At 37.5% G+C, this 20,587-nt stretch overlaps 1 protein-coding gene across 11 annotated transcripts in view; it reads left to right on the top strand.

Annotated features, from left to right (window-relative positions):
• dock3 (dedicator of cytokinesis 3) overlaps positions 1 to 20,587 on the top strand; it is a 241,236-nt gene that overhangs the window by 188,628 nt on the left and 32,021 nt on the right. For all 11 annotated transcript variants that reach the window (XM_062970075.1, XM_062970074.1, XM_062970073.1 and 8 more), the window contains 11 exons: positions 693 to 753; positions 2,013 to 2,106; positions 5,710 to 5,858; positions 7,763 to 7,849; positions 8,902 to 9,006; positions 10,469 to 10,610; positions 12,752 to 12,918; positions 15,693 to 15,779; positions 16,179 to 16,358; positions 18,069 to 18,152; positions 20,386 to 20,502. In XM_062970075.1, coding sequence (XP_062826145.1) covers positions 693 to 753; positions 2,013 to 2,106; positions 5,710 to 5,858; positions 7,763 to 7,849; positions 8,902 to 9,006; positions 10,469 to 10,610; positions 12,752 to 12,918; positions 15,693 to 15,779; positions 16,179 to 16,358; positions 18,069 to 18,152; positions 20,386 to 20,502 — 1,273 coding nt within the window. The remainder of the gene's footprint in view (positions 1 to 692; positions 754 to 2,012; positions 2,107 to 5,709; positions 5,859 to 7,762; positions 7,850 to 8,901; positions 9,007 to 10,468; positions 10,611 to 12,751; positions 12,919 to 15,692; positions 15,780 to 16,178; positions 16,359 to 18,068; positions 18,153 to 20,385; positions 20,503 to 20,587) is intronic.

The following is a 20,587-nucleotide window of genomic DNA, read 5'->3' as shown; positions in this document are numbered from 1 at the left end:
AACAACAGATGGAGCTGTAGAGGAGAGTCTACTGAACAAGCCAGTACCTGCTGCATACCAGTACTGCCATCTGTTGAGGAGTTACAAAGGTGGAGGCATTACTTTTCATTCAACCCTCGTACATACAATCAACCGTCAGCTTGTTGTTGCTGATGTTAAATTAGCAGGGTTCAGATGTTTTTATAGTTCATAAATTGCCCAGGATTTAACCATAGATACAGATTTACATTTTGCCCACCCCTCATATATTTTTGAAGATTTAATATGTTGTCATTTTTTATATTTCCTACAATAGCTACTTCTGTGTTGTATTGCATGAACAATACTGTTACACTTTAAAAGAAGAAAAAATACAACTTAGAGAATTCCAGAAAGCCTTCCATTTTCTCTTCCCTACTGTTTCAGAATATTTTATGAACAAGACATCTTCAAGAATCACATAATGACGTATTCTTGCTAAAGCTATAAATACATGGGGTATGATTAGTGCCTGGATGGGTGACCACTTGGCAGCTTTGTATACACAATGGCACAAATCCATTATATCAATTATAATAAGTAAATTATAATTATAGTATTTTAAAGAACCTAGCATGCTCTGACTCCCTCCTCCCTTAAGCTTATGTTACCTGTTTTTCCCCAGACATAAATGTTGAAATCCAAATGTTTTAACAGCTGTCCCTTTTTTTCAGGGATTGTATGAAAGGAGATGAAACAGAGAACAAGAAAATTGGTTGCACTGTTAACCTGATGGTGAGAATATTGTGTGCGTGCATGTGTGTTTTGTTTTGTTTTGCTTTTGCTTGACCAAAATCCTCTATTCAACTTAAAAACCAGAACAGAAAATTATTCAGCAGAGAATTGCTAAGGTTTAATTTGCCATCTTTTACTTGAAACTATTGCATAGATCAGTTCATATTTATTTTGCATATGACTCTTTCATGTGGGGGTAAAGTCGAAAAGCCAATTTAATTTTAAATTCAGAGCAACTGATCACAGGTTTAATTCCCATTTGTCAAATATTGATGTTTCTTTGATTCCTCCATACTTATCTACTTATGAATTCTAAAATCTAAAATTGGGGTTGTATACATGAGGCCTACAGGCGAAATGCATACCATTCTTACCTCAATCCAACACTTAAAATGGGTTTGTTACAACATGGAGATTTAAACTCATAAGAAGTACAGTATTATTCTCCTTTAAAACAAGATGCAAACCCCTTGTGTTTCTTGCTTTTCTTTTAAAAAGAGTATTATTGATAATTATAGTAATAGTAATGGTGGTAGTGGTGATGATTTTGGGAAAGGGGAGTAGCCAGTCTGGTTTGCCAAAACAGTGTAGTGCAGTTTATGTTGGCCCAGGATAGGGAAAACCAGCCTTTGAACTTCCAAAGTAGCCTTCCTCTGACCTAGAAGTACTAAACAGATTCTGTCCAGAACGTTTAGGTACACTTTGGGAAGTCATTGGTTCCAAATGTTTGATTGCTTTTAAAGGTGAGATTTTGTGAAAATATGTACTTGTGAAAACTTCATGACAGGAAAGTACTGCCCCACTAGGAATAACCATATGTACAGTTTGGAACTTGTGCATGAAGGAGAGGATTCATGAACCTAAGGTTCACTAGTATTGATTCTCGCAAAGCTAAGACTAGAGCAGACATGGGCAAACTTCAGCTCTCCAAGTGTTTTGGATTTCAACTCCCACAATTCCTAACAGCCGGTAAGATGGCTGGGATTCCCGGAAGTTGAAGTCCAAAACACCTGGAGGTCCGAAGTTTGTGCATTCCTGGACTAGACCCTAGGAAAGTTGTATGGGATTTTTAAACTACAGTTCCCAGAATCATCCAGTTGCAGATTCTGGGATTTGTAACTCCAAAGAGTAACTATTCAAGCTCTTACTAAACATAGCTCAGTATGTCTGAATTGGGTCATTGACCCCTGAAATACCTAAGACAGGCTCTTTACCAAAAATACTTTTTTTTCCATTTCATGCTATCTTTTGCTTTTCAGAACTTCTATAAATCTGAAATTAACAAGGAGGAAATGTATATACGGTACATCCACAAGTTGTGTGATATGCACTTGCAGGCTGAAAACTATACAGGTAAATAAGAAAGAAAGCTTTATTCTTTACTGATGTCTTCAAGTTTGCATTTTAAAACATGTATGAAGTATCATTTTCATTATGCCTAGAAAAGTATTTCAAGCTATTTTTCAGGAGTTCAGTAATTTCAGTAAATTTATACATTTATAAAGCAAACATCATGCAAGTCGTCTATATACCCTATATACTCATATATAAGTCAACCTGATCAAGGGCAGTTTTGGGAGCCAAATTTATGGATTTTGATGTAACCTGTGGATAAATCAGGTTATTCTGCAGAGAGGGGGAAACATTCATGGGCGCTGTCACTGCCATTTTCGTGTCCAGATATTCCAAAAGACCAGAAACACTCGTGCAGTGGACAGAATAAAAATGATTAGTGCTTCTTTTAGGTTTTGATGGGTTGGACTAAGCCTTTTGCCACTCCACTCGAAGGGATGGCTCCTTTTTTGAGAAGAGTTGAGATACAGTACTTACACTGAGCAATGGGTAGGTCAACTCATAGGTTTGGGGCCAATTTTGACTAAAATTTCTAGACTTATATAGGAGTATATAGAAGACCTATAATTTCATATCATTGTATCTAGATGGCATCATGATGACCAACAATAACCTTTTTGGGGGAAAAGGCTGATTCTGTTATAATCCAGAAATTTAAATGAAAATATGTGGCTAGAATTGGGTAGAGTATATGCGTCTTGATTTCAAATGCAGTTCTGATACCTTTGGAAAATGTGACAGCTCTGATATTTTAATGTATTATCCTTTTTGTTCATGAAATCACCCATGTGTTTGCAAAAACATCTTCCACAGGAATAAGCAATTGATTCAATACAGTACAGCAGTTGGAAGATTTCAGCTAATTTATTTTATTTATTGGATGTTTTTAACATAATTTTCATATAGTTTAAAACATATGGCAGATGGTAAACTTCAGATAGGAAACATCTTATTTATTGTACAATATTTGTAATATATTTTAATTGATAAATTATTGCTTTCACATGTTGATAAGAGACTCATTCATTTTAAATTAGCATCCATTTAATTTCTAATTTTTTTTATCTCATTTAGGATTCTTTAGTGTGACAGAGCAGGGGGGATAGTTCGAGCTTCTCAAGGGCTACAATATGCTGCAGCCAGTGTGATGGTGGTCAAAAAGCTGTATTATGAAGAACGCATTGGGGGGGGGGGGGTATGCCTTTTTAAAAATCAAAATAGATTCAGACTTCCAGGAGTGATTTATTTATTTATTTATTTATTTGCAGCATTTATATTCCGCTCTTCTCACCCCGAAGGGGACTCAGGGCGGATCACATTGCACACATAAAGGCAACATTCAATGCCATAACATAGAACAGAGATAGAGACAAGACGCAGGCACCGGCTGGCCTCGAACTCATGACCTCTTGGTCAGAGTGATTTGTTGCAGCTGGCTTGCTTTCCAGCCTGCGCCACAGCCCGGCCTTAAAACTTTAAAACTTGATGCACACTGGATATATTTAGAGTTCCTGGCCCTGGCTACTCCATCCATCCTTACCACCATATGCTGTAGATGTTTTTAGACTTGCTATTTATTCCAAACGTAACCATACAATACAACTGTAGATAAATTTATCTCCTAGGCCTCATTAATGTCATGGACAGGAGCTTACTTTAGGATTATGTTTGTTCTCTAAGGGCTATAAAACCTCCAACAGCCTGGCATACTTCTCTTACTTTCAAACTTTTCCCCATTCTCCAAAGGTAATAGCCAGGAGAGTGGTATCCAACAGCTCTACAAAAAGAAATCTCACTAACTGGAGTGACTGCTTGGTGGTTAGGGTATTCCACCCACCTCCTTCCCTTTCTTTTCCCAGATTTCTTTCAAGTACTCTCTCCCCACAGCCACAGCCACCTCCATGTCACACCTCCTTCTGTTGTCCATCTTTCAAATTCTCTTTGCCAATGGAGTGTATGGCATCTGCCTGTGAAAAAATCTCTGGTGCCTTGCTACATTATAATTCAAGACCACTTTAATCAGTGGAACTCTCTGCCCCAGAATGTGATGGAGACTCCTTCTTTGGAGGCTTTTAAGCAGAGGTTGGATGGCCATCTGTCAGGGGTGCTTTGAATGCAATTTTCCTGCTTCTTGGCAGGAGATTGGACTGGATGGCCCACAAGGTCTCTTCCGACTCTATGATTCTATGATTATCAATACTGGAGAGGGAGGTGCACCCCACTGGGGACAACAATCATCCATTAAAATCCCCCCTTTACCCCCAACACATACACCCTATATGCCCTGATGAAAGTGCTTCAGAATGTGCTGTTTTGTTCTTGGATTAAGGAGTTGGCAGGAATCAAAAATAGGCAATGATGCTGTCCATAGGCTCATGTTGAGTATTGGAAACAGCACTGAAATCAAATTATTAAGCTTTGTTTCTTCTATTATTACTTTACAAACATCTCTAATGCCCCCAAAAAGCTATTTAATTTTCTTATGAGTCTAATGTGGTATGGTTTGCCAGGACATAAGGGATTTCTTGATGTTACAATTTCTGACATAGTGACAGAGAGTTCATGTTCATGAATGGAAATAGCCATTACAAAAACTCCCAAGCTGCAGAAAGGATATTGAGCCATATTTTGAACTACTCTATTCTGAGCTGATTACTTTACATCTAAATTAATATTTTAAAATCATACCCTGTAGTCTGTCTATAGAATCTTTTACAATTAGTGTCTGGCTTCTGCTATTCTATTATGAAAGCACACACATGAAGATTAAAATCCAGCTGCTGGGATTTAATTACTGTAGCTGTAAGGGTAACCAAGGGAGAAGATAACAGCCAATTTCTATCATGCTATTTCAATGCAACACTCTAAATCAGGGTGGGCAACGTGCAGGATGTGGACTACAGGCCCATTTTTGTGGCCCCAGCAGGAAAACAATTAAGACATGCTTTCACAATGTCCCAAAATTACCTCTGGGGGTGTGGCAGGCATTTCTACTTTGATTAGACATACACTCTCAACCTCCCTAGTGAAGATTTTGACAGAAACAAAATCCACAATATCTGCTTTGAAGTGGATTATCTGAATCCACACTGCCATATATTCCAGTTCAAAGCAGAAAATGTGGGATTTTATTTAGCTGTGTGGAAGGGGCCTAAGAGATTTGACATCTATTACCCTTTCATAGTCAGGTCATATCTCTGAATGTATGGTGGATCTATTGAAGTGATTATCTCCCAGAGGGTAATAAATGGTTGTGTATTTGCTCCTGGAGGCTTTTCTGTTTGGGTGCTTGGGCCAAACAGTTAGTTGCCCTTGTAAATGGAAAAACAAAATTGAATATTTGCTACTACCATGTCCAGGAGCCCTATTTCATTGAGGCAAACAAGGAATCAAACTCTCACCTTCAGAGTCCTAGTCCAACACTGAAGCCACTACACCTGCTGGCTTTTAGTAAAATATTTGTCAATGTAGTTTTCTTTTCCTTTTTTTTTTTTTTGGATATATTGAGAACTGTGGTTTATTTACCAAACATTTTTTCACTCTGTGCATATTACAATATTGTAAACATATATAAGTTTTGAACATTTATCTTTGTTTCAACAGAGGCTGCTTTTACACTGCTCTTATACTGTGAGCTGCTGCAGTGGGAAGACAGACCTCTTCGGGAGTTCCTGCACTACCCATCGCAAACAGAGTGGCAGCGCAAAGAAAACCTTTGTAGGAAGATTATCCACTATTTTAATAAAGGAAAGGTATGCAGAAAATAATATTACTGCTTTCCTGTTGATATTGATTATTGCTGGTGCCATAGGTTATAGAGGCTGTGGCGCAGGTGGGAGAGCAAGCCAGCTGCAATTAACTGCAATGAATCACTCTGACCAGGAGGTCATGAGTTCGAGGCCCGCTCGGAGCCTATATTTGTCTTGTCTTTGTTCTATGTTAAAAGGCATTGAATGTTTGCCTATATGTGTAATGTGATCCGCCCTGAGTCTCCTTCGGGGTGAAAAGGGCGGAATATAAATGCTGTAAATAAATAAATAAATAAATAAATGATTCACTTCCATCGAAACAGCACCACGCACCTTGTTTCCCCTCTAGCAATAGTAATTATCGGTATAGGTCAAAATTACTTTAAGGACTGCTTTAACCTATACAGGCTTGCTAAATTGTTACACCTTTGGCAGTCACATCACCAGTAAAATTGATTAAGTTAGTAAGCAGAAGGCCTTACTGTGATGGCCTCCTGAATATGGAGCTCTTCTCCAACTCATTTACACATGCCAACTACAATATGTACCTTTATATAGGCTACAAATATCTGTGATGCAGGTGTCATTCTCCTAGCAGTACGTCTGAGGGCACATCTGCACAGATGGACAGGTGCAGTTTGACATCACTTTAACTACCATGGCTCAATGGTGTGGAGTCCTGAGAGTTGTAGTTTGGTAAGGCACCAGCACAGTTTGGCAGAGAAGGCTAAAGAGATTTCAAAACTACAACTAACATGATTCCATAACATTGAGCCATGGTAGTTAAAGTGGTGTCAAATTCTACAGTATATAGATGCTCCTTGGCCTAAAGTATTTGACAAATCAATAAGTAAGGCAAGGCTGTCCTTATTTATTTTCCTTTTACATCTTGATTACATGAGACTCCAGGCTGATTCACTTAGAGATGGATAGACTCCTTTTTATTGTTGTTTATTCGTTCAGTCACTTCCATCTCTTTGTGGACCTCATGGACCAGCCTACACCAGAGATCCCTGTCAGCTGTCGCCACGCCTAGCTCCTTCAAGGTCAAGCCAGTCACTTCAAGGATACCATCCATCCATCCATCCATCCATCTTGCCCTTGGTCGGACCCTCTTCCTTTTTCCTTCCATTTTCCCCAGCATCATTATCTTCTCCAAGGGAGCTCCTTTTTATAGCTTCCTTTAAACCAATCATTCTCAACCTGTGGGTCCCCAGGTGTTTTGGCCTAGAACTCCCAGAAATCCCAGCCAGTTTGCCAGCTGTTAGAATTTCTGGGAGTTGAAGGCCAAAACATCTGGGGACCCACAGGTTGCAAATCACTGCGTTAAACTATTCAACAACCAGTTTAGCATGGTTCTGTTAAGCAATCCAGAATTAAGATGAGGGCAGTCTAATTCTAGGCAAGAAAACAGAGTTCACTATAATTAATTTTGTTATTGAAGTGATATTATAAAATTGTTTTTCAGATAAAAGAAGGACATAAACATCAGCAAATCAGGATCTGAACCAAACAACTTCCATTCTGGGTTGAGATCAGCCTCCTCTTAGCAATGGTTTCAGACCTATTTGGTGTTCCCCTGGTTTTCCTTGGTGTTTTAAGCAATGTATAGGAATTAAATAATTTTAAGTGGTTACATGTGCATTATTGCTAAAAGAGACACTTCCTAGATTTTACCTCTTAGATAACTTCCTTTAGAAATGCCTGTTCCTTTTGGCCTGAGCAAGGAGTCTGAACTACTGCCTGGCTAACAAATTAATGGAGAGCTAATAAATAAACTTCTGCTTTACTATTTATTTTTCTTCTCCCTATTCTGGGATCACACAGCTCTAAATTGTTAAGCTTTGCCTCTGTGCTCTTAGGTTTACATATATACAAATCCCACTTGATTCTTTTCTCTTTTTCAGAGCTGGGAATTTGGGATCCCATTGTGCAGAGAACTGGCTCTTCAGTATGAAAGTTTATACGATTATCAAAGTCTCAGTTGGATTCGGGTAGGTGAAATAAGCATTTACAATTTCTGTCTGTTTTATGGTGAGTAATATAAATTCTGTCATACATTATTTCTTTTGAAACTGAAATACATATTTTCTTAAGAAGCAGGGAGATGAAGTAATTACACACTTATTTCTGAATATTATCCTATGGAACCAGGGAATTATGCAACTCCATGCTTATTTGCTATTGTCTTCAGGGCTGGATTTCAAACCACAGTTTTTAATGCATAATTTCTCTTAAGGTAATGGAGGCTAAACAGAGCAAAAAGTTAAATTCTACAGTCTGTGTTCCCTGGTGACATGAGATGGAGTAAATGAGCACATTCTCAGATATGAAATAAAAAATCCCTTGTGATTCTGTAGATGGTGAGGATGTTATCATCAGTTCATCTCCTTAATACTAGGCAGAATATATATATATATATATATATATATATATATATATATATATATATATACACATACATACATACATACATACACACACACACACACACACACACACACACACTCACTCACTCCGAGACATCAATGAACAACAATGGAATTTTAAAGTGTAAGTGATTTAAAGGAAACGTTCTTAAGTGATGATGTTATTTTATATTGCTGCTGCAGTCCCCCCCACCAATGAAGTCGACTGAATTGTACTTGGTGGTTGATTGATTTACTGCTGTATTAACTCTTGTTTTATTGTCTTACTGTGTTTCCTATTTTTTGTATATTGTTTAATGTATTTATGCTGTTGTTTTTGTAAATTGTGCTAGTTGGGCCTTGCCCCATGTGAGCCGCCCTGAGTCCCTGTGGGGAGATGGTGGCGGGGTATAAATAAAGTATTATTTATTTATTTATTTATTTATAAATATGAAATCCTGCTTGGGTTATCTGTGGATCCAACTTCCAGATATATGGGATTTAATACTGCTATGTTTTACAGATTCATAGATCTAAAAGTGTTTTTAAAAACCTTCAATGGATGACACAAAGACAAAACATACATTTGTTATGACAACTTTTCAAATTCAATATATTTTTTTCATTTCCATCCACAGAAAATGGAAGCTACTTATTATGATAACATAATGGAACAGCAAAGGTTGGAACCTGAATTTTTCAGAGTTGGTTTTTATGGGAGGAAATTTCCCTTTTTTCTTCGGGTAAGTAAGACCATTCATCACATACACTGATGCATGAATTGTGCTGATGGAAGTGCTTTTATCAGTGGAAGAAAGAAAAGGGCCGTATAACCAGTCTGTGCAGCCCACCCTTCAAGGGACCCCATAAAATCTGTTTCAGAGTTTTGAAAGACATGGTAGATTGGGATGGGTAACCATCAAAGGTTGGGAGGTTAGATTGGTCATCTGCAAGGCCATACAAAAAAGCTGCAAAAGTGCAATCAGATTCAGGTGTTTGGAGGGTTTTTTGGCTATAGGCTTGCATTCAACAAGAAAAGGGTAATGTACTCATGCAAATGTACATAGGTGCTACGGGTACCTCGCCCACAAAAGAAAAATATGCTGGTCCTCTCATCTGTTGCTGGAACTTTTCTGGACACAACATTAGGAATCAGGCTTGACTAGCTTCTTGAATCTCAGTGTTGTGATGACTGAGAAGGTAAGGCTCCATCAATTGGAGTGGGTGTTGACAAAGCATTATCATCTTTGCCTTCACCCTTTCTTCTCCAGTAGGGGAGGGCCCTTACACACAGACTGGAGTTTGCCTTTTCCCAACACAGAGAATCAATGTCTTGCTTCAGTAAACTGAAACAATTCTGATTAGCTGCTGTCAGTTGACAGCTTTCAAGCCTGATTTAGTTTTTTTCAGCAGGACATTGATTCTCGAACCATACACAGAAAAAACAGTTTGACTATAGGGAAAGAGACCTGCAAACAGCAGGAGAAGGTGGTGCCAGTGATGCCTTTGCTGGGGTTGTGGCTCTTTGGTGTGTCCCTGCTGAGTGGAGGCTCCATATCTTGGTAGTGGGGCCATTCTTGGTCACTACCACATGAGCATATTGCCTTCTCATTATATGCAACCTCAGCCAGCTTTAATACTGGCAAAGTGCTTGGTTCACGTCACACTATCAAGTTTTTGCAGGATGCTTGGGGTGGGCTTGGAAAATCACACAAAAGGAGGTGGGTCCCCATGTAATCAATTACCTCCACTTCTGATATAAATTTGAGTTATACTGTGTCATATTTCCACACTGCCTAATACTCAGCATGTGGAACCATGGAGAATGTTGCACCTCACCAGGTGACTGGTCCTGGTGCTTTTCCTCCATTTGTTGTTAGCGATCAAGTTAACTTAATCATTATTATATTGCATTCTCACATTATGCACAGAAAAGAGAGGGGTTAAGAATTTAAAAACCCTAAAACTCTGGCATGAATAGACTTACTGTTTGCCTCTCTGTGAAATTTCAAGCCCTAAACAGATTGCCTATTCCCATACTGACATTGAAGTTTAGTGAGAGGACTAATTATTTTATATTATGGCTTTTTGTTTTGATTTAAGATAATAGTGTAAGAAGAAGTTAGTCATATATTTCTTTAGCTAAAGTGTTAAGAAATCTTGGCAGCAATTCAGTGATTTTCAACCTCTTCCTTTTCGTTGCAGAATAAAGAGTATGTTTGTCGAGGTCATGACTATGAGAGACTAGAGACTTTTCAACAAAGAATGCTTAGTGAATTTCCACAGGCCATAGCAATGCAGCATCCAAATCACCCAGATGACAGCATCTTGCAGTGTGATGCCCAGTGTATCCTTTATTATTGTTCTGGGATTGAATTAAAATTACAAGATTAAAAGTGTTTCAATTAGAATGCATCCATTGCAAATTGATTTTTCCCCATTTGACCCCTTTTAGATGCATACAGTTGTGTATACTTTTCTCATTCTGTAAATGATGGAATTAATTGTTCCCAAACCGACAAGCTTCAAAAGGCCTAAAGCAGCTGGTTTGGCATCCTTCCAGGATTTCCTGTTATCCTTTTATGGTAACTTGCTATTACATAAAACTAAGTTTGTGAACCAGCTGTACAAAGCCTAGCTGAATTGCCTGGTTATCACTGTTCTCAACCTGTGCCTTTGCCTTTCCATCATATGCAGAATAGTCTTGATGTCTAGCAAATATTATCTCTTGAGTGGTACAGAGAGCAAAAGCTTAAAAAGCTATTGTTGAAAGAATTCCTTGTCTTCAGCGCTGGACTAAAAAGCAATCCCTATAGCACCTCACTAGTCACTTGTTCCCAGGATGGCAAGGAATCATTCTTAAGCATTCTGGATTCAATCTGTTAAAAGTTAAAAACTAACTACGAATCTACCTGAACATCATCTGGCTACTATTTTTCAGTTTGTCAACAATAATATATTGTAAGACCTTATCAAAAGCTATACTAAAATCAGGATAAATTACACCCAGCACTCTCCTGACCTGCTAGCTTTGTAACATTTTCCCCCAAAAGAGATAAGATTATTTGCTATGACTTCTTTTTGAAACATTGAGACTGCCTCTTAGAAATCAACATGTTTATTTTAAAACATTTTAAAACAAATGGTATTCACAGGGTTGCTGTGAGTTTTCCGGGCTGTATGGCCACGTTCCAGAAGCATTATCTCCTGATATTTCACCTGCATCTATGGCAGGCATCCTGAAGGGATGTGAGGTCACAACTTGTGATGATGCCTGCCATAGATGCAGGCGAAATATCAGGAGATAATGCTTCTGGAATGTGGCCATACAGCCCGGAAAACTCACAGCAACCAAGTGATTACAGTCATGAAAGCCTTCGACAATACAAGCAGTATTTAGTTATCTATTCTAAAACTCTTTTTCATATCGCTGTCAAACATCTGATCATGAGTTACCTAAGCCCTCATTTTTTCTCTCTGAAAATTAATACATCTTTTGTTTCTTTTGTGATCTCTGTGACTCACATATATGGGCAAACTGCACCTGCGCAGTGCAGTATTCAAACCCAAGTGGTCTAGTTTTGGTGGAAGACCCCCCCCCCTTCCACTCCCCTATGATTTTCTTGAAAGAAGATTGTATGTTTTTAAACATTTATCTGTTTATACAATCAAAATACAGAGGAACCATATAAGTATGTGGGCTACAATATACACAGAATTCATCAACAGAGTCTTCCTCTAATTACTGAAAAGAAAAGGAATTCCCTGAAGATGTTCACCTTCCATTAAAGAGAATGGAAATGCCAAAACACACAGGTCCTCTCTCTACTTTGATCATATGTGAGATGGATTCAACCAAGAACAGGTGCTCTACAATTATGGCATTTGTGGGAATATTAACTTCATGAGCTGAGATTAAAAGAGTCCGTTAATGAAAAATTTAAAAATTCATCATTTGTTACAGCAAACTGGAAGTAGGCATTCTTGCTATTTATTGGCACTTGAAAAATAAATTAACGAAGGATGGGGACTTCAGAGAACGACAGAAATAGTAATTTGTAATTCATATTAAGGAAGTGGTTTTCCAGATTACGGTATGTTGTGAAGAGCTGAAATTGTATCAAAATGTAGCTATTGAGTTACAAAACAGGAATGTCTTTTTTAAAAGCACGACTTCTTATTTTAAAACTTTCTGCAGGGCTCCTATTGTTTTTCAGAGCACCAGAATGGAAGAGTGAACCTGGAAAAGAAAATAAAGTTGAATGTTATGTCATTCCTCTCCTGAGAGTTGTATTTTGTTTGGAGAATGGATAAAGGGCTACTTCACACATTACATTATTAGATCTACATCACTACATGTTATTTATGTAATAAAGCTGTTATTTGACTAGTTACAAGTTTACCAGTTATTAGAGTAACATTGGAGGCTGACTTGAACTTTGGGGACAAATGTGTAGTTTGTTTTCCTTTGACTAGACTGTGTTGCAGACTTGCAGATCTATGCAGTGACTCCCATTCCAGATAATATTGATGTGCTGCAGATGGACCGTGTTCCTGATCGCATAAAGAGTTTTTATCGAGTTAACAACATCAGGAAGTTCCGATATGACAGGCCTTTCCATAAAGGCCCAAAAGACAAGGAAAATGAATTCAAGGTTGGGATGTTTCCTAGCCGAAACATTGTTTTAATACCAAATACACAAAGTGGGGGTTAATTAAACATAATAATAGTCATCGTCATCATCATCATCATATCTGATTGGGACATGTGAAAAAGCTTTTAAACTTAGAATATGAAAAAGAACATTATGAACAACTTTGAAATTAATAAGTAACAACCCTTTACATGTCTAATCAAATGTAAGCTTTCCTGAGGCTTACATAAAAATTGACATGAGTTGGGTGATCTAGTAAGTCATTCAACACGGATCACGGGAAAGTACTATTCCTCCCATGGACAATTCTCTCATCTATATTCTATTTTTGCTAGCACAACAGAATTTTATTTGATCGGTCCCAAATAAAGTAAAACTACTGAAGTAATTACTAGTTTTTAATTGTATTTAATATAAAAATGCAGTGCAACCAATTCATTAACGGTGTTGAAGAGAACATAAAACAAATTCAATAACAGGCTTGTTCATTATATTCTTTACAGTAAAAAGGAACAGTAAAACATCAATAATATCTGGGTTGCTGTGAGTGTTTCGGGCTGTATGGCCATGTTCTGGAACATGGCTGTACAGTCCGAAAGACTGACAGCAACCCAGTGAATCCGGCCATGAAAGCCTTTGACAATACATCAATAATATCCTTCCATGAATTGAGATAATGCTTACATTAATACTGTATGAATGGGGATCAAATATTGTAGAATCTGGGTTCTGACTGTGCACATCTTTTCTTGTTGACCTTCTATGAAAGCTTTTCTTTTATATCCAATATAAATAGTCTCTTTCTCCAATCAGTTATGGAGAAATGTACCGAGCATTTCCAATTATATGCAATTTCCATCCGTGCTGCTAGACAGAGACAAAGCAGTCTTTATGTTTCAGCTGTTTAATATTGTTGACAAACAAAGTAAAGCTGGTCAAGCAGTTACATTTTTGTTAATGTTTTTACTTATTTCACCCAAAATATTATCCTAAAACTCTGAGATACATGGACAGTCTAACCATATGTGCATAAGTACTCAGAGTGTCACAATTCCTCCAACACTTAAAATCCATTTAATATATCTCAAATATTGAGATGTTAAATAGCAAAGGTAAATTAATTGTCTTAAGTCATTAAAATAATGGTTAAATGGTGAGTACATGTAGGTATATCTCATTAATTCAGTGGGTTTACTCTAGTCAGGACTAAAAATAGGATTTAGGCCTATATCTATACCATCCTGGTATGCTGTGTTAAGCTGTATGTATTGTAAGGGGGTCTCAGGACCTTCTCTTATCTAGTTTTTGATTTTGGTGGGAATTCATTCTTTCAATGCCCATGTCTTTGCACAGGTTCCTGCTCTTATATTTCTTCCTTTTCACTCACTACTACTGCAGCATATATCCTTCTTTACTGATAACTTAATGCTACCTGAACTTCTCTTTCTGATTTTCTGCTTCCTTCTTTTCAAAATTTGGACTTTGGAGCCCCCACCCCCCAAAAATGTCATTACTTGTGGATTTTGGATGTTATTGTATTTTTGCTGCACTGCCAATATAACTACCCTGAATATCTCTTCTGCAGTGTCCTTCAGCTGAGATTACATCTCTTAACAACATGGCAGTGCACTGTACAGGAGTAGCCTCAATTCTGTACACTTGAGTGCTGCACTTACTCTCATTAGCTGTACCAGTTAAATATAAGAAAAGCAATTCCCCTCACTTCAGTGATCTTCTAGGAATTATGTCCAAAGTAAAAAATTCTCCTCTGCCCCCAAAAGAAGTGAAGGGGAGAACTAAAAGCCCAACTCGGTCCAAGCTAGTAACATCTGCCCTCCACCTAAGGCACCAGTAATGTGGCATTGACACCAGTGACAGAACCACCTACATTTTGAGCCTCTTTGGTATTCCCTTTGTCACTGCAGGACATGATACTATCTCAACACATGTTGAATTTGTATCTCCAATTGTAACATTGTCTTCTTACAACACCTCCATTTCCATTCCTCCAAGCTCTGATATTAATCATTATGAAATTCGGCAAAGCTGTGACAAAATTCATGAAGCTTTGAGGTTGCTGAGGATGTTCCATTTTCCACTACTTTCCTAGAGGTCATGGTGGCTCCTCTCTTCTTTTGAGTCATTCTGTCAGGTCAATGGTGACTTCAGTGACATTCCTCCAAGGTATCCTATTTATGGCTATTTGCTATACAAACACCTTGTTGCAGCTGCTCATATTGATGAAACCTTGCTGACTTGACTACCAAAAGCAAAGTTGTGGCCCCTTTGGGAAGGCTGTATTGTCTTCTATGCCACCCTAGTACTTGTCTGATTTATAAATTGTAGAGAACACAAAAAAGAATATTTTGCTAACTTATAATGGTGGTTCTTATCTGTCAATTGACTTACAACCCACCCTTCTCCCCTCTAGTCATACTTCCATTTTTGTTGCATCATACATTGAGAATTTAAGGGAAAAGTGGGAACTGACACAGAGATATACACATTAAGACAGGACAGGGTTCTGATGTTTGACCTTATAAGGATCTGGAGGCTCTGTACAAGCAAAGATCAGTCCAACTATGTGGGTTCACAGATGACAACTTATCCACTGTGTAAGTTAAGTAAGTCAAATAAGCAGGATATTGTACTAAATGGTTACTTTGTATGATCCAACTTTTTCGTTCTCATGGTCATGTCCTCTACCTCAAAATGTTAAATTTATCAAGTTTAAAACACATTTCCATTTTCTTTATTTCTTCTGTCTCTTGTAGAGCCTGTGGATTGAGCGCACCACTTTGACCCTAACTCATGGTTTACCTGGGATCTCTCGGTGGTTTGAAGTAGAGAGAAGAGAACTGGTAACATGTTGTTAATTTAGCAAAACATGCATGGCAAAATGAGTAGCTAAAGGAAAAGAGTGATCCATTTTCTGAAATTTAAAGTTCCACATTTTTAAATATTTTTTTAAAAATGTGATTATCTTCCTTATAACTTAACTTTCTTATAACAAATTCTAGTTTCGATTGCAATTATAACAGCCATACACGAAGTCATATACTCACAGCCACTATGACAGCTGCTGCAACTAGCAAATCAAGTCTCATGGTTAGCACATTGCTTGAAATAAACATGCTACAAATCACTGATATATGTCAATGAAAGTTAGATGACAGTTATAAAAACATTTAAAATTAAACAGGAGTGTGATATAGTTCAAGAATCTGGATGACACTGAAGAATATTTGCTGATCTTGTAGGTTGAAGTGAGTCCTTTGGAAAATGCCATTCAGGTTGTGGAGAACAAGAACCAGGAACTAAGGACACTGATAAGTCAGTACCAACACAAACAAATGCATGGAAATATCAATCTACTGAGTATGTGCCTGAATGGAGTAATCGATGCAGCTGTGAATGGTGGTATTGCACGCTATCAGGAGGTAAATTGAGGCTTATCATCATCATCGTAATAATCATCATCATCATCATCAATATCTCTTTACTGTATATTTTCCTACTCTGTTGAATATTTACATGTAACAACACAGGAAATTATGTTAGATTTTAATAATGAAGTTGAATTAATTAAAATCATTACAATAACATAATTAAAATTCAAAATTATCTCAATTTTGTTTTGATCCACTCAAAACTCATTACATTCATTTTCAGATAGTTATGATTAGCTCAAGCCACTCACATGAAAAAAGACTTTATTGAATGCAATAATGATGAATTGACAAAGAAGATGGATTACAGAGAGGAAAGTTTATAGTTATATTCTGTCTTCTCTGGAAGGTCCATGTTCAGGGTGAATTATCCCAGAAGTCAATTCCCAACCCTGAAGGAAAGGTTGGAGCGGATGGCACAACCATTGCTGTAAACATGCCTTTAATCCTTCTAAAAGTTTCCAGAACAGTTAAATGAAGGAACACCTTGCTTACTCTGGCTTGGAAACAAGAGGGGGAACTAACAGCCCAATTATTTTTTTACAAATAAAGATTTAATTATGTTTTATCTGGGATCTCAACTTATCTCTCAAATGCTTAGCCAGAAGATGCCTAGTTGTTCTTCTGCATTTATTCTGTATGCTGTAAAGTAACTTTTTCCAGGCCAATGTAGCTCTCGTAGCATCTATGAACAGTTCATACACTTTTGTATGGCCAGGTACTAGTTAAAGATCTACACTGGAAAAAACACATTAATATTTGACCTACATTTCAGGGTCATATGTGCCCTGGAAAGAATCCTATGCATCCTCAGATAGTTTCTATATTCTTTATATTATTCATTTATGAATTTCCTCATTTCTCACAAATGCTCTGGGCTGAGGTGGGGGGGGGGGAGAACAGAAGCTATAAGAAATTCAGGAAAAGGTCTGAAAGAATAATGTGATAATGATGCTTAATGTTGTCATGGAACTTTAGATCAAATTTATGATCTCTTTGCTCTTGGAAAAAAAGAGCATCGAGCCCTGTGTCTGTCTGTATGTGATTTGAAGTTGCCTCATAACTTACAGTGGCATTAATTCCATAAGGTTTTAGGCAAGGAGTCCTCAGAGGTGGTTTGGCCAGTTCCATCCTCTGAAATATAGCCCACAGCATGTGGTATTTCTTAGGGGCCTTCCATCCAAGTATTAATTGGGACTGACCCTGCTGAGCTTTCAAGTTCAGACTCGATCTGGTGCCTTTAGGGCATTTACGCCACTAAACTACAGCAAATATCATGTCTAAGAAGGAAGTGCCTTTGATTTTTAAGTTGGATTTTGGGGCCACAGTCGAATCACATGGCTAAGGAGGATTGTACTACCACCATCACCTTCAGTTTTGGTTTCCTCTTATAGACTTTTGTTGGAAAAAATTAGGAAGTACAAGTTGGGGAGCTGAAGCAGTAAAAAAACATCAACTTTTGGTAAAAAGTTTTAAATATCCCCCATGTTGTGGCTAAAGTAGTTCCCAGGTCTCAAAATCAGTTGCCTAGGCAATTAAAGTTGGGATCCATATATATTCCAGAATATTAGAAGATAATAAGTAAATTGTGTTTCTGTTTCTCCATTTATTAACCACACTATTAGATCCTTCTCTTTTTCATATAATTATTTTTAACACTTTACTGACTTCTTAAATGAAAGAGACTTGTTTCTTCCCCAGGCCTTTTTTGACAGAGAATATATCACCACTCACCCTGGAGATGCAGAAAAAATCACACAACTGAAAGAACTGATGCATGAACAGGTATCCCTGTACATTTTTGAATAAAAGAATAAAGGATGTTATTTCGTCAATCATATATGCTATTGGGCAAAGTAAAGTAGTTTTATTCAATTCAGCACAGTAGTGAAATTTTGATACATGGGATAGTGGCAATCCCCCCGCCCTTCAATATACCAGTACCGTATTTATTTCATATTATTACCTGGCATTTCTATCTTCCTTGGAAGATTGCCACAGGCTGGCAACTGATGCCACGCAGGCCATATGTCATGTTGTTAGCTGCCTTGAGTCCCTTTGGGGAGAAAGGTGGGATAGAAATGAAGTAAGTAAATAGCACTGTTTTATAGCACATGGTGAGATTTTTCAGAAAGCCATAATTTCTTCCTTTTCTTTCCTTTCCTTCTGGCAAGCATGGATCTCAGTCTGAAATCCAATATACTCATAACATGGGTAGTCACTCTTTCTTTTGTAATTTTAAAGAAAGGTCAGCCAAGTTCTCTTCCCTGTCATCTATATTTAAAATGATCTTGGGAGGCATGACTCTACTATCTCTTCAGACAATTCATCATTTTTTCCTTAGAAAATATCCTAGTATTAAAAGCACTTGTAAAACCTCATTTTGAACCATTTATAAATATTTTACATGTTGTACGAATAAGTTGTCTTCCTAATAGCAGTGACATCAGCCAGAACAGTTTCTGGAACCTGCTCTGGCTCTTCAAAATCACCTTTATTCCTTCCAGAAATACTTTGTAGAATGATTATCTTGGACCTATACATTGTACATAAGGCCGTTCCTCTTTGCTCACTAAATAAAAACTTCTCCATCTGGAAAACTCTAGCATAACCTACACATCAATAATATATTAAGGATCTACACATTGAAGACAAGGTTCATTAGGAACCTATTTTTTCTCGTTTTTCTGCTTTGGGGGGGGGGGGGGCTGGACAATTTCTCCAGTGCACCACAGGCAGGAAGATGCAGGCATGTGTTTTCCTCGAACAAGGTATTGCTGTGGTGCCAAAGCCAGTTAAAGTGCCATTAAGCCAAAGCTGGTGCCACATTTCCTTCCTTAATTCCTTCCCCTCCAGGAGATCTGCCAGTTAGCTATTTCAAGAACCCTAACTTTTTCATACAATGTTAAAAAAATGACAAATCTGAATCTGTTGAGGCTGCTTTTGGCAAATGTGTGATGCTAGTAGTCCCTAACTGTATAGAAGCTAGAGGATGTTCGCTTTGCATAAAAGCTACATAGAAGCTAGAGGATGTTCACTTCTTTCACTAATCCAAAGAATGATACACTGAGTAATTACATGGAAAATGTTGGCAGAGGTGAGACATTATTCTTCCTCTTGGAGAAATACAGTTTATCTGGGATTTAGATAGATAATGACTTATTTATCCATGTTGCTCCACTAGTTCTATTCAGAACTGATAAGTTTTGCTGAGTTGGAAACTGAAAGAGTCCTGTGAGCATTCAATCACGTTTCCCTGCTTCTTTCTGAGCAGCAATAGCTATAACCCAAAATATACCTTCATAGTAAGTACTCACTGTACCATTTCCATGTAAAATATGGAATCCAGGTGATTCTGATACTGGGTTGCTGTGTGTTTTCCAGGCTATATGGCCATGTTCCAGAAGCATTATCTCCTGACGTTTCACCCACATCTATGGCAGGATCCTCAGAGTTGTGAGATTCTGATACTTTTTGTGCTGTCGCTCTTCCCCCTCCGCTGCTGCAGGATGTCAAGAAAATTTCATCAACCATATGTCATTTTCCTCTAAAGCTTAACATTGTGGCAGCCTTTTCTAATTATTTTCACTAATGCAACAAGCAAGAAAAAATCAGTCAACACAATGAGTACAATTCAGAAGAGTTATTCCTGCTGACTCTACAGAGGCTTGAAAGCCACCAGGAGTGGGGTTTTCAGATCAGCATCTCTCAACTTATAGAATCCCTTTCTAACTGAGAAAGCCATACTGTATCTTGTCTATTGAAGACTTTTGTTTTTAGACAAGCATTTCTTGACTGAAAATCAAATTCCAAATACTTTTTCTAATGTATATTATTTATTTGTGTTCTTACTTCTTGTACACTACTCTTGATCATTTTGATATGAACAGTTTGGGTATCATATCATAAGTAAATATTGGCAACTGAATTACACATACTTAAAAAACATAAGTGGAGAGTGTTATTTATATCTTTTAAAAGTTGAATATATAAACCTGGTTTTATTTTTTAAAAACAGGTACATATCCTAGGAGTAGGTCTGGCAGTGCATGAGAAATTTGTCCATCCAGAGATGCGGCCACTGCATAAAAAGTTGATTGACCAATTCCAGATGATGCGATCCAGTTTATACCATGTAAGTTGATCACCAATTTGATTTTGTTTTTAAATAGATCACATTATTTTAATTTATATATATATGACATATACTGTACATAAGA

The sequence above is a fragment of the Anolis carolinensis genome, chromosome 2 (assembly GCF_035594765.1).
Source record: "Anolis carolinensis isolate JA03-04 chromosome 2, rAnoCar3.1.pri, whole genome shotgun sequence".
Classification (NCBI taxonomy): Eukaryota; Metazoa; Chordata; class Lepidosauria; order Squamata; family Dactyloidae; genus Anolis; species Anolis carolinensis.
This window is presented reverse-complemented; position numbering and strand designations above follow the sequence as displayed.